At 42.6% G+C, this 13,504-nt stretch overlaps 1 protein-coding gene across 2 annotated transcripts in view; it reads right to left on the bottom strand.

Moving 5' to 3' along the window:
* FRMPD4 (FERM and PDZ domain containing 4) overlaps positions 1-9,866 on the bottom strand; it is a 177,946-nt gene extending 168,080 nt beyond the window's left edge. The window contains exon 1 of one of the 2 annotated variants that reach the window (XM_007180337.2): positions 9,751-9,866. In XM_007180337.2, coding sequence (XP_007180399.2) covers positions 9,751-9,788 — 38 coding nt within the window. In that variant the 5' untranslated portion in view covers positions 9,789-9,866. The remainder of the gene's footprint in view (positions 1-9,750) is intronic. The other variant, XM_057538202.1, reaches the window with a different exon arrangement.
* Between the last annotated feature and the right edge of the window lie 3,638 nt (positions 9,867-13,504).

Here is a 13,504-nt window from a genome sequence, read left to right as displayed (position 1 = left end):
CTAGAATACCTTTTAGAGGTAGGTCATGAATGTCAGAGCGGTACAAGAACTCTTATTGACAATAGATACATCATAGAGCTTTCTGGCAAGAGCTAGGAAAAAAATGGGGCTCTGGAGTCCTTTTTTAACTCCCTGCATGACTCAGAGTGCAACCTCAGAAAAGACTTCTTTTCTAATTTCTTTCATATATGAAATAAGTGGCAGCTCCCCATTCCACGGGAGGGTTTTGAAAATTTATTAATTATTGAATTAAAAACATGAGAATGGGGTCAAACGCATGATGCTCTAGAGCAAGGTTTGGCAAACTATTACAGGGCACGAGCCAAATCCAGCCCCCAGGCAATTTTTGTAAGTAAAGTTTTATTGGAACACAACCATGTCCATTCGTTTCCACATTTCCTGTGGCTTCTTTCTCACTACAGTGGCAGAGCTGCATTGTGTTAATTTGCAAGAGAAACCACACGGCCTCCAAAGACTAAAATAATTTGCTGTTCGACCTCTTATAGAAAAGGTTTGCTGACCTGGCCTAGAGAAGTAAGGGCTGGGGGTAGGGGAGGGGGGGAAGTGTATATCTTAGGGTGACAAAAGCCATCCTTGACAGGGCATGGAGATTGCTTTTGGGGGACCCAATAGCTAGAGGCAAAATTTCCTCTTTTCTGTTTTCTGTTTTCCTCTTTTCTACTTTTCTGTTCAGAATGAAATACATATACATGTGTAACCTATGAAACACAATTGTGTAATTTTGGCAATCCCTCATATGAGTTACATGCTCTTATATTTGCATCTAAAACCCACGTTGCACAATATATAAATGATTGGTAACATTCATGCTAATAATTGAAAATTTTAGTTTTTCATTACTTAGAATGGCATTCAATAACATATAAAAGACTATGACATGTTGACAGAGAGACAAGAAGAAAGGGAAAATCTTTACATTTTAGTACCTTTATGAGCACTTTTATCCTGCTTTTTGAACAAGGGGCCTGCATTTTCATTCTGGAATGGGTACCAAAAATTCAGTAGCTGGCCCTGCATATTTAGCCATATCCTTTAATATCCAACATTTGAGAGTCTCTCCCGGCCTTCCACATTGGAACTGCTGTCACCAAACCTGCGTTCCGGCAACGACTGAGTGGTGCAGCCTGTGACACAGCTATGGGACACGGCTACGCTTGACTCATGCTCATCTGAGCGTCCACTGACACAGAAAGTACCACCATCCCTCATCCTTGCGATTGAAGAGACTCTTCCCTAGAAAGTGGCTATTGATAGCAAGGTTGTACTCAAGCTTTGCAAGGTAACAGAGGACAGGGCTTGGGAGGGAACTGCTGTCTCCTACCCCCTGCTGGACCACAGTAAGGCGCTCTGTCACAGCCCTCTGCGACTCCTCTTAGGTAGCAGTGCAGACAGTAATGAAAAGCCACCTGCCACAAAGGTGATTCCTTGTCCTCTTCAGTTCAGCCAATTTTCTTGGCAGTAATACCCACAGGCCCCACGTGGCATTTGGGACAGGCCAGAATTTCCTGCCTGTGCCCCAGCCTTAGGTGATCATATCAAAATTGCTCTCTGCAAGGGCTGGCTCAATCCAGAAGGAAGACATGCAAAGGCCACTCAAAGGAAACCAAGGGGTGGTAGGCAGCCCCAAGCTAGTATTTTAATTACAGGCTGTGATGGAAACCTGGTCATCCAGGTGCTTCTCATTTTCACAGGCTGGCCGTTCCTGTGATTCCAAATGGACTCTGTGACCCACCTCATGTACATCCCCAGGGGCTACATAAAAGCTCAGGAGAAGACAGAACCCACCCCGTCCAGCAGCTAACCTGCTGTCTACAGCTCCGCCCGAATGTGCATGTCCCAAATCTGCCGGAATCAAGTGGCCCAAGGAACTTCAGATAATTACAATCCCTTCAGATACCTTGGCCTGCGGGACAAATAAGCCAAGTGTATTAGGGATTTGTCCTAGAATGATGGCCAGATTAAGTCCACCAGCAAAGTTTCAAAAACAAATGTGCAGGGAAAATGAAACCACCTCCAATAAGGGAGAAGTCTGCTGAGCACAGCTCTGTGTGCCACATGCTAAGTTAGATCTGGAATGATGGTGTCATTTCAGAGCTTTCCTGTTAAAAGCCCTTCCATCAGCTCTGCAAACTTACCTTCCAGCTGGGAGCAGTGATTATTAACTCAGCGGAGAGGTGCTTTGTCAGATTTGAAAGAAAACAAATCTGCTTCAATGAAGGGAATAAACAGCCCCTAATGTTCAGCCTGGGAAGCTTTTGCGTTGACATGACATAATTACCTTTCATTTCATGTAATGATACTATCACATTTACTTTGTTCCTCCAATTCCAAAATTATAATATACCTCCCTCCCTTGACTGGATGCTTGGGATCCTAAGGAACTCATTTACCTAAATGGCATTTGCTCTTGCAATGAGGCAATTATTTGCATTTTATGCAGAATTCACTGTGTGCACTTGGAAGCAAAACATTTTATCTAAGAATTCTTCATCAAAAACACAAAAAATGAGGCAGACTGCCTCTTCTCTAATCTAATGCTAGTTCTTAACTCTTTGGATATTTAAAACCACACAAAATAACAAAGCAACCCACCTCAAATAGATCTCTCCTATTGCCTTTATTGTCACAACTGTTGATTTCTACAACGTGGCTCTGCATTTTATTACCAGAAACAAAGGGTAACAATTTGAGTCATCTCTCAGATTCGTTTGTCCTTTGTTGAATTTAAATTAAAAATGTAAGCTTGATAAAGCAGGAAATTGACATCTGCTTCAAATATGAAATTAACCCAGGGGTTGGGTGGTACAATCACAATATCCACATCCAACTTTACAACTTAACTCTTCTTGACTTACTTTGTTTTAATTTTTGAAGAAGGAAAAGTTCAAGGGCACTCATCACAGAATAACTGATTACTGGACTCATCCACAGAATAACAGTAAGACTCTCTTATGAAATCTTGGGGTAAAAATCAAGAAAAAAGTAGCAAAGACTAGCCCTGGAACTACCAAACAATATTTGAAAATAATCAATTGCTTCTTTCCTCTTTGGGACATTTCAATTGGACTAGATAAAGCCCGCAGGGAATACTTAGAGGCTCACATTTTAGGATGAGGTAAGGTTTTGTCATTTGTAATTTTCATGATGACAGAATCCTGTCACGCTGACTTGACTATCTTCTGGTTAATAAAAAGGCACATACAGTGCTTGTATTTCTTCAGATTATTCTTTTCTGGAGATAGATGAGCCAAAAACACATTTCACATTGACTGAATCTGCCACTGAATTGACTGGCAGATAGCAATGGCTAAACATCTCCCAAGTTGGGCCAAGGCCATACTGGAAAACAAAGTGGAAGTTTCCACATCTCATTACTAATCCCCAATATTCAGGTTTCAGAACTGAATTCTTCTGCATTAAGAAGATAGTGACTTGGTTTAATTGCCCCCCATGGGAATTGCTGGTAGAATAATAGAACAGTGTGTCTTGTCCAATACGCACGCAGGACTACATTTGTGGACTTACAGGGTGAAAGTAGCCAGAAAACCAGCAGGCCAAAAAAGAAAATAAACAAAAAAGCCTCTTAATTTTAGAACTTGAAAAATGAGGACATGTGGTTTGGAAATGACCCTCCAGCCTCCTCTCCCACTACCCACCCCCATCCCTTTCCCCAGACTCCAATGTGGCTCATCTTAATCATGTATCTTGCCAGCTAGTGTTTTGATATTTATTTTGCTCACGTTTAAATTTTTCTTCAATTTACAAAAACCGAATTTCCAGATTTACAAAGCACATTATCTTTGCATTAACTCTACCCACCTCCACAGTTAAATAAGGATGTATTACTCCATTTAACTCAAAAATGGAAAATAAGGAACTCACAGCGCTCCCTATTCTCTGACTGTGAAACATACTATGTGTCTATAAAGAGCTTAAAAGAGACATCGCTTGGTTGAGAATAATGGTTGGCCTCTCTGTAGTGTGAGGCCCATGGCAACGGCCTGCATCCTCACGCCCACTCCCAAAGGATAGGATTGTCTCCTCCTTGGGGCCTTCCCCTGTATCTACAGCATATTGTATTATTTCATACATCACTTCCACCACACTCTAAGATCCTGGAAGGTAAGACTGTATCTTGCTCATTTTGGTAACTTCATCATTTAGCAGTGCTCAATAAATGTTGGGGGGAACACACGTTAGGTGTAACCAAGGAGTGCTTTTGCGCATGGCCAGACAACCAGGCTGCCCAGGCCATTTCTAAGGATGCTGAGGGGGGAGGGTATGGCAGACACAGGTGGAGATGAGCTGAGCTGAGCATACACTGATTGGGCTGGGGAATCCTAGGGGTGGTGATCAAAGCTTACTATGGATTAAGCTCCATAATAGAGCCAAAAGAACCGAGGCCTGAGTCTGACGGTGTGATGCAAACATGGGTCTGACTAGCCATAAGGACGTGGAGATACCAACCCCTGTGAACCTCAGCTTCTTCTGCAAGAAGGAGGTTCCTCTATGTGCTTTAACTACCTCACAGGACAGTTATCAAGATTAAATGCAACCTTACGTCTTGCAAGAATTTTCTAAACGTTGGTAGTGTGATATATAGAGTTACCTTATGTTGTCTAAATCAGAACACTCTGAGAGCAAAGGGGGGTACCATCAGTAATTATGTGAGAACAGTACCCATAAACCAGGACCCTCCTGGGCAAAGCTGGTTGTATGGTCACTGGTGGGTCTATCCACCTCTATCTGTATTCTGTATCCATTGATATCTATATCTACAACTCTGTATATTTATAGCCATCTATATCTGTATCAATATCTATGTAATTATACTCCATAACTTTATCTACATCTGTATCTCTACTCATATCTACAACTATATCTATATCCACCTACATCTATTATTTATTGATGCTATTATTATAAGAACCATCTCAGAGTACCTCACTTTCTCTATTTCTCTTAACTTCTCTGGCCGTCCATTGCTCCCTCTATTAGCCATTTCTCACCAGGACACTCTCTTTCCCGAGACTCTTCTCTTGGTAGTTTCTCTCTTCCCATCTGCTTCTCTCCCTTCCCCTCTTCTGCTCTCTTAACTGGTAATAACAAGGACCGAGAAATTTTTATTTTGCATCTGTCATGTTTCTTACACAATGTTCTTTGCTCTTCAAAAAACTGTAATTTGTATTTCTCTAAGAATACCAACAAAACTTGTCCTTTCTTAATGGAGAATCCAGTGTATTTGAACAAGCAGTAGTTTGCGACTTGGTACACGTGCGTAAACTTTGGGAAAGCCTTTTGATTAGTCCGAGATTCAGTTTTAGCATCTAGAAAATGGGGTAATTATTCCACATTAATGCAAAAAAAGTGCTTTAGAGCAGCCTCCGTAGCTGTTCATTAGAATCAGCTGAGAAGTTTCTGAAACTATTCCTAGGCTCTATCCCAGATCCAGTGCTATGGACCGAATGTTTGTGTTCCCCCAAATTCTTATGTTAAAACCCTAATCCCCAATGTGATGGTATTAGGAGGTGGGGCCTTTTGGGAGGTAATTAGGTCATGAGAGTGGAGCCCTCATAATGAGATTAGTATAAGAAGAGACATAGAGAGGTGATTTCTCTTTCTCCTATCCTCTGTTTATGTGAGGATAAAGCAAGAAGGCAGCTCTCTCCAAACCAGGAAGAGGGCCCTCACCAAGAACCCGACCACGAGAGCACCGTGATCTTGGACTTCACATCCTCCAGAACTATGAGAAATAAATTTCTGTGTTTAAGCCACCAGTCTCTGGTATTTTATTATAGCAGCCCAAATGGACTGAGACACCCAGCCATCGGGATATTTTACTGCTCCTTGGGCTATTCCAATGTGTAGCCAAGGTTGAGAACCACTAGTCTGCAGACTATACAAAATTATACAAATGTACATTAACATGTGCATGATGGCATTTAAATTTTTTTAACCCTATGGATTAGTAACTCAATAGAAGACAGGTTATCCAGCCCTACTCTAAATAACTGTGGATAGGAGAGGAAAGATGAAATTTGAACACATTTTGAACTACCCTGGGCCATATTCTGAAAGATTCATAACAATAGAATTATCTCATTATCAACTCTGAGACTCTAACTTTGAATAGGTGAACCCTGGTTCCTCCCATAGCTTTGTCCATCACTTAAAAGTAGTTGTACCTCCATCAGAAAGAATTGTCTGATGTGAGTTATCATTTAGATCTTAAGACAAGATAAAAAAAGAAGACATCTCTTTCAAAGAGAAAATGTAAAAGAGTGGGAAATTAAATGCAAAGGTGCTAATTACTAACCACAGATTAATTTTCAAATTGTTCTTTTAACTTCTAAAACTAATGAGTAGAGATATACTCCATACTGCAAACCAGGCTCCCTGGAAACTTTGGTACTTAGAGTATCTCTTTGTAACGGACATCGCTCAGTAGGTAAGAGAAAAAATCAGAATGATTCTCATTATTTATAAAACTCATTAGTGACAAAGAAACAATAAGCACTTTCAAAAGAAGTACCATTCTTGACATCTTAAAACAGTGTCTCTGAGAGGACTGTGGAAATTTACTTTTCAAGTAAAAAAGCTCTACGGATTTTAAAAAGTGACACCAGTGACTTTGTTTTAAAACTTGCTGTTTAGTAATCAGTGCAGGTTTCTCTATTAAGTTGCTGATCTGCTCTTTCATTTTGCAACAGCTGGCATCAGGCCAGTGTAAATGTTAAATTGACACCTGGGCTGGCCCTTAAAAATGTCAATGACACTGATGGAAACGCATATGTGTAGAGCTAGCTGGGGATCCCCGAATCTCTAAACAATAGGCCATAGTTTGGGTTTCTGGCTATTGCTCAAATGGCTTGGAATACACAGGAACCTCAATCCAACCAAGGACAAGGAAAAATCCATCTTAATCAGAGAAGTCTGAGCTGTACCTTTCTAAGTTCATAATCCATGTCTTTTAAAACTACATTTCTTTGGCAGAAATTTTTACTGTTTTGAGTTAAAGCATCTAGGCCACCTCAACTGTGCCAATTACGTAAATTCATAACCATGTTACAAAATAGATGGCACAATATAATATCAAATAATATCATCTTTCTACCATTATGAGGGACTTAGGCAAACTATTAAAATTAATGAATCAGGGCTTCCCTGGTGGCGCAGTGGTTAAGAATCCACCTGCCAATGCAGGGGACATGGGTTCGATCCCTGGTCCGGGAAGATCCCACATGCCGCAGAGCAACTAAGCCCATGTGCCACAACTACTGAGCCTGTGCTCTAGAGCCCGTGAGCCACAACTACTGAGCCCACGTGCTGCAACTACTGAAGCCTGCACACCTAGAGCCCGTGCTCTGCAACAAGAGAAGCCACGACAATGAAAAGCCCACACACCGCAATGAAGAGTAGCCCCTGCTCACCGCAACTAGAGAAAGCCCGCACACAGCAACGAAGATCCAACACAGCCAAAAATTAATTAACTAATTAATTAAAAAATAACAATAATAAAGTAAAATTAACGAATCAGAATCTAGGATGTAAACAAACCGTTGGCCTTTCTTCGTGTCTTTGAGCTTTCTGAGAGATTCCGTCCCCATTGCCAAGATTTCCACCATAGTTTCTCTATGAGCACATCCCCAGGAAAGCCTTGAAGAGCCAGAGGGTCACTTCGCACAGGCTCCCTGGAGTGGATCAGATTCAAGGTCAACTTTAATCTTTCCAGGATGGACCCAGGAAACAAGCCCCTCAGCCACCAACTGTACTCTTAAGAAAGGTCCTCTCCCCTCTGCAAATCTAGGAAGGGGAGAGATCTCGGCTGCAGAGACTAGGAAACCACTGGCAACACTCACGTTGAGTTCTTCCCTAGCTACTTTCCAACAGTCCTAACTTAGAGGTGCTGGGCTGTCCAAAAGACCAAATGCTCAAAAATCAATCTTGGCAGATATTTCTATTTTTATAAAGATGATCCCCTACATCACATAGATCCTATATTTGCTAATCAGTCCATAGTCAGCCTGGTTGGAACAAAGAATCAAGCCTGTGGTATTGAAAGATTTCTCCCCCCTTGGCCTCCAACCTCTGCTCACTTGTATTAGGGTAGGCCAACCATGCTTCCTGATTTCAAATCTATTTCACTAACTTCTCATAATTAAGAACATTTCACTTTGGAGAAGCAAACAGAGTGAACTCTTGCTGTTTTGAGAGGTGCGATATAAGCACTTTTTTCATACAACTGCAAAAAACCAGAGCACTACAGCCTCTGTGAAAAACAGTTTGGTCATTCTTGAAAAAAGTAAACATCAAAGTACCATATGATCCAGCAATTCCACTGCCAGGTATATACCCAAAAGAATTAAAAGCAGGGATGCAAACAGATACTTGTATACCAACGTTCACAGCAGCATTATTCACAACAGCAAAAAGGTAGAAACAACTCAAATGTCCCCTGACAGATAAATGGATAAAAAAAAGTGATCTATCCACACAATGAAATATTATTCAGCCTTAAAAGGAATGAAATTCATAGATGTTCTACAACATGGATGAACCTTGAGGACATTATGCTAAGTAAAATAAGCCAGATAAAAAAGTACAAATACTGTATGATTTCACTTATATGACGTACCAGGGGCTGGAGGGAGGGGGAGTGGGAAACTGTTGTTTAATGGAGACAGAGTTTCTGTTGCAGAAGATGAAAAAGGTCTGGAAGATGAAAGTGGTGAGAGCTGCAAAACATTGTGAATGGGGGCTTCCCTGGTGGCGCAGTGGTTGAGAATCTGCCTGCCAATGCAGGGGACACGGGTTCAAGCCCTGGTCTGGGAAGATCCCACATGCCGCGGAGCGGCTGGGCCCGTGAGCCACAATTACTGAGCCTGCACGTCTGGAGCCTGTGCTCCGCAACAGGAGGGGCCGCGATAGTGAGAGGCCCACGCACCGCGACGAGGAGTGGCCCCCGCTTGCCACAACTAGAGAAAGCCCTTGCACAGAGACGAAGACCCAACCCAGCCATAAATAAATAAATAAATAAATAAATAAATAAATAAATAAATAAAATTAAAAAACAAAACAAAACAAAAAAAAAACATTGCGAATGTAGTTAATGTCACTGAATTGTACACCTAAAGGCAGTTAAGATGGTACATAAAATTTACCATTATGTTATAGATAACATAACCATTATATATATAACATAAATAACATAACCATTATGTAATATATATTTTACCACAATTTAAAAAAAAACAGAGCACCACAAAAAATCCAAAACCTCAGCCAATGTTAGTGGGACCAATTTATAGTACAACCTGTAATGCACATAATCCTTTCAGCTGATTTTTCTACTTGCAGATGAGCCAGTAACATTCCTGTCTTAATCATTTCTACAAGGCTTTCCAAATGACCCTCCTCCATGTCAAACTTTAGTTACTAGCCTCAGACAATCAGTACAATTGGCCTCGGACTCAATAACACACATGTTTGCTCTGGCCAAGGAGTACCTGATACCCTGGGAATTGTTAGCCTAAGATGGCGCGTGTCCAAGAACAAAGCAACCTCATGTCACAAGATATGGAAGGCCCAGGGGATCACCTGCTTGAGTCACGGCCTCCAAGTGCCTAGGAGTCCCCAGTTTAAGTATGCTAATTCTCCTGGGCCAAGGGTCAAAACAGAGACATCCCCAAAGCCAAAGATTAAACTGTTCATGTCATGTGTTCAACCTACTTGATGAAGCAGTCTCGTCCATCCCGGTTTGCCGTCATCTCCCATCCATAGGGCGGCACCTGGTTCAAGCCCCAGGTTCCCGAGGGAGGTGGCCAGCCTGAAGACTTTGTCCTGTGGCTGGAAAAAAGAAAAGCAAAGCATCATTACACCTGACGCCGGAACACTTCTTCTGAGACAAACCCCAGAAGGGGCACAGGACATGCCCCTCTCCATTACGGGCTGTGTCCTCAGCTGACAAAATGAACGATTAGAACGTTTTTGTGTCAGGTACCACGCTCAGTATCTTTCTTTTTTTTTTTTTTTAAAGGATTTTCTTATTTATTTATTTATTTATTTATTTATTTTTGGCTGTGTTGGGTCTTCGGTTCGTGCGAGGGCTTTCTCCAGTTGCGGCAAGCGGGGGCCACTCTTCATCGCGGTGCGGGGACCGCTCTTCATCGCGGTGCGCGGGCCTTTCTCTATCGCGGCCCCTCCCGTCACGGGGCACAGGCTCCAGACGCGCAGGCTCAGCAATTGTGGCTCACGGGCCCAGCTGCTCCGTGGCATGTGGGATCTTCCCAGACCAGGGCTCGAACCCGTGTCCCCTGCATTAGCAGGCGGATTCTCAACCACTGCGCCACCAGGGAAGCCCCAGTATCTTTCTTTATAGTATCTTGCTAGCTGTTCCCAGCTGCCCTGTGAGCTAAGTATACTCATCTCGTTTTACAGATGAGGAAACAATGAATGGCTCACAAAGCTTAAGTAACTTTCCTGAGGACACACAAGCCAATTCTGAACAAACGTTTAGCACACTTTCCATGGCACTAGGCATTCCTGGGACCAGACATTAGGACGGTTTGGCATATAAACAGATATCACACCACAATATAAATGCACAAATGAAAATAAATTCCTGTTTTTATGGATCTTAAACAAATAACCCCAAGTCTCAGTTTTCTGGACTCCTGTGACCAAAATACAAAATTTCCACTCATATTAACCACACTCCAGTCAAGGTGACTGGTCATAAAACCTTAGACAAACTCTCCATTTATGTTGCAATGAAAATCCACACATTAACTTTTACAGTTTCTAGTCCATACCTGAAATGTGACTCGTCAGCAAAATGAAAGGGTAGGTTAAGGAGAATTTTCTAGAAGCCTGCCTTTCCAAGAGCAAGAGGAAAAAGGAAGTGACTTCACGTGACAAGCAGCTGTGATGGGCAGCATTGCACAGTGACAATTCCCATCCAGAGGCCTAAGCCCAGTTTCTGGAACATTGTTGAATCTTGGCCGCTGCTCTGCTGCCTGGGACCTGCAGAAATTCCACTGTCCTCTCATGAGCACCAAAGACTCCTTTAAAGCTCAACCGTGGGAAGGAAATACATGCTACCATTTTAGGATCAACCAACTTCCTTCATCATTTGTCCTTTGGCTCCAGGTAAAGCTCCCCACTCCGGATGGCCTGTTAGATGTTCTAGGTGGTTCCAAATTGCAGACAGGAACCAAAGTGTGTATGTGTGTGTTCGGGGAGCAGTGAGGACACTTCCAGGGCCTCAGTCAGCATCTCAATAGTGAACCTGGGAGCCCTTAGAAAGAGGCGCCCCTCCCCCTGCACCAGGCATAACATGCACAGCTTATACAAACTGTCCATGGCAGTCCTCCTGCAGCAAACATCCAAATCAGGGGTGTCAACCTGTCTGTGAGGAGGGGAGGCTTTTAACTTCCCAGGATGCAGGGCATCTCACCCCCGACCTCCACCCTCACCCAACTCACACAGCTGACCATGAACCGATGCTTCTCCTCAACGGAAACCAGCCCCATTTCCTGTAAGTTTTCTGGAGAGGAACTAGTTTGCAGAATTTTAATAACCTCCGTTGCCTTTCTTTAACTTCCTTTCAGTTTTCCCACATCCTTCAGAAAGCGTGGGGAGCAAAAGAGTTCACAAATTTAACACAGGTCCCGCCAACTTAGAGGCCCACCACAGGGCTAATTCCCACCCGTGGACTATTACACGAACAGACATGCCAAGTTTTTGTTCCTCTTCTCTGCACCCAAGCCAGCAGTGGCAGTTTCCTCTGGTGGTGTTTGAAGAGCGAGCTGCTTGCCTTCAGTGAGAGCCCATGGCTTGGTCCCCCTGAGGTTCTACAAAAAGCCCGCCAATTTCTCCACAGCAGCAGAGGACGCATTTGGACCAAGCCCTTCGAGGTATGAACACAGTGTATACTGTTGTTAAAAAGTTTTGCAAAAGCAAAAGCGAAAGTACAGTAAGAGGTGACGCACAGAATATTCCTGTAAGTGAAAGGAGGCCTATATAGAGAATGCAACAATTTATTCCGGATTAGTAAATTACATCCAGTATCAGAATGTTCATCTTTCCCAGAGGGGGCGAACTTATTAAAAACAAATAAACTGTCTGCTTTTATTTTCTCTTTTCTTTCCTTTCATTCTCTTTTTTCCCCCTGAAGTCTAAATCACTAAAAGAAATATGCTGGCCTCCTAATATAATTTACATGTAAAATACAGGGTTATAATAATGAGCAAGAGGGAGCCTGAATTTTATTATAAACTACATTGTCCCGTAAGGTATGTTCAGGAAATAGTAAAAAAACAACAGTTCAGCGAGATGTTTTCAAATAAAGCCTTTTGTCATAAAACACCAAATACAGTGCTAATACTGGAAAAAACACTCACTGAGTTAATTCGGGGCAAGGGACATCAACTGCTATAAAACAAATCATTGAATAATTAGAATCAGACACGACTACATGTTTGCCTGTTAATATGTTGACATAAAATACATGGGTCGGAATGACATTCGTAGAACTTAGCAAATTAAAATTAAAAGCAAATTAAAGTGCCAGTAGGAAAAAAAACCCAAAAAACCTCTTTTCTAAGTATCTAACCATACATTCTCAAATCAAAGACGAAGGTCAAAATTAAGGAGGGGTTTGGCTCCTATGTCTGTGTAGTGTGGTTACTGGAAGTCCACCCCAATATACAACCTTGGAAGCAGGCAGTTGCTCTCCGATGGGAAGATGCTCCAGGGACCTCCTTTCCTGGCTCCCACCTCTGTGGCTGCACCAAAGTGTCTACCACTCCCAATTGCCCCCCACCCCAGTGCTACTGAAAGAGAGTTTTTTTCTACCAGGAGTGCAAAGAGCTGGCCCCTGGAGAGCAGCGGCAGGGCCAGTGCACATAAATGTAGAGTCTTCTGGGCCTTTTGCTTTAGAGCCTCCTCAGATGCAGAGATTATCCTCAGTATGGACCAGGTGCTGCTATAAAAATACAGTCCTGTGCAGAACTCCTCACTTCTGGCTGTAACACTGACCCTGTGTCCCAGTGTGAGATGCATGCCCTTTATTTCCCCCCATTTCAGAAAGAGCCCACTCTGAGTTCCTGGGCATCCTTCCCAGGGGCTGAGGCCTCTTCAAATTTCTCCTCTTTGAATGAGGTCTTACTTTTCTTGTCCAAAGACTTATTAGCCTCAAAGGTTTTCCTGACTCCCTCTGTGGAGGCTGAAGACTGTCGTGTAAATAGGAACCCTGCAGCTCTGCTCAGCTGCCGGCATGCAGGTTGGCCCCATGGAGATTATTTGAAAGGACCCCTCTAGCCTAGGGTTTGCCAGATTTAGCAACTACAAACACGGGACACCCAGTTAAATGTGAATTTCACACAAATATCAATTTTTTAGTATCAGTGTATCTCACATAATATTGAGGAATACTTACACTAAAAAAATTATTCATCATTTATCTGAAATTCAAATTTAACGG

This window comes from Balaenoptera acutorostrata, chromosome X, assembly GCF_949987535.1.
Source record: "Balaenoptera acutorostrata chromosome X, mBalAcu1.1, whole genome shotgun sequence".
Taxonomy (NCBI): Eukaryota; Metazoa; Chordata; class Mammalia; order Artiodactyla; family Balaenopteridae; genus Balaenoptera; species Balaenoptera acutorostrata.
Note: the sequence above shows the minus strand (reverse complement) of the source record. Positions and strands in the feature narration are given on the sequence as shown.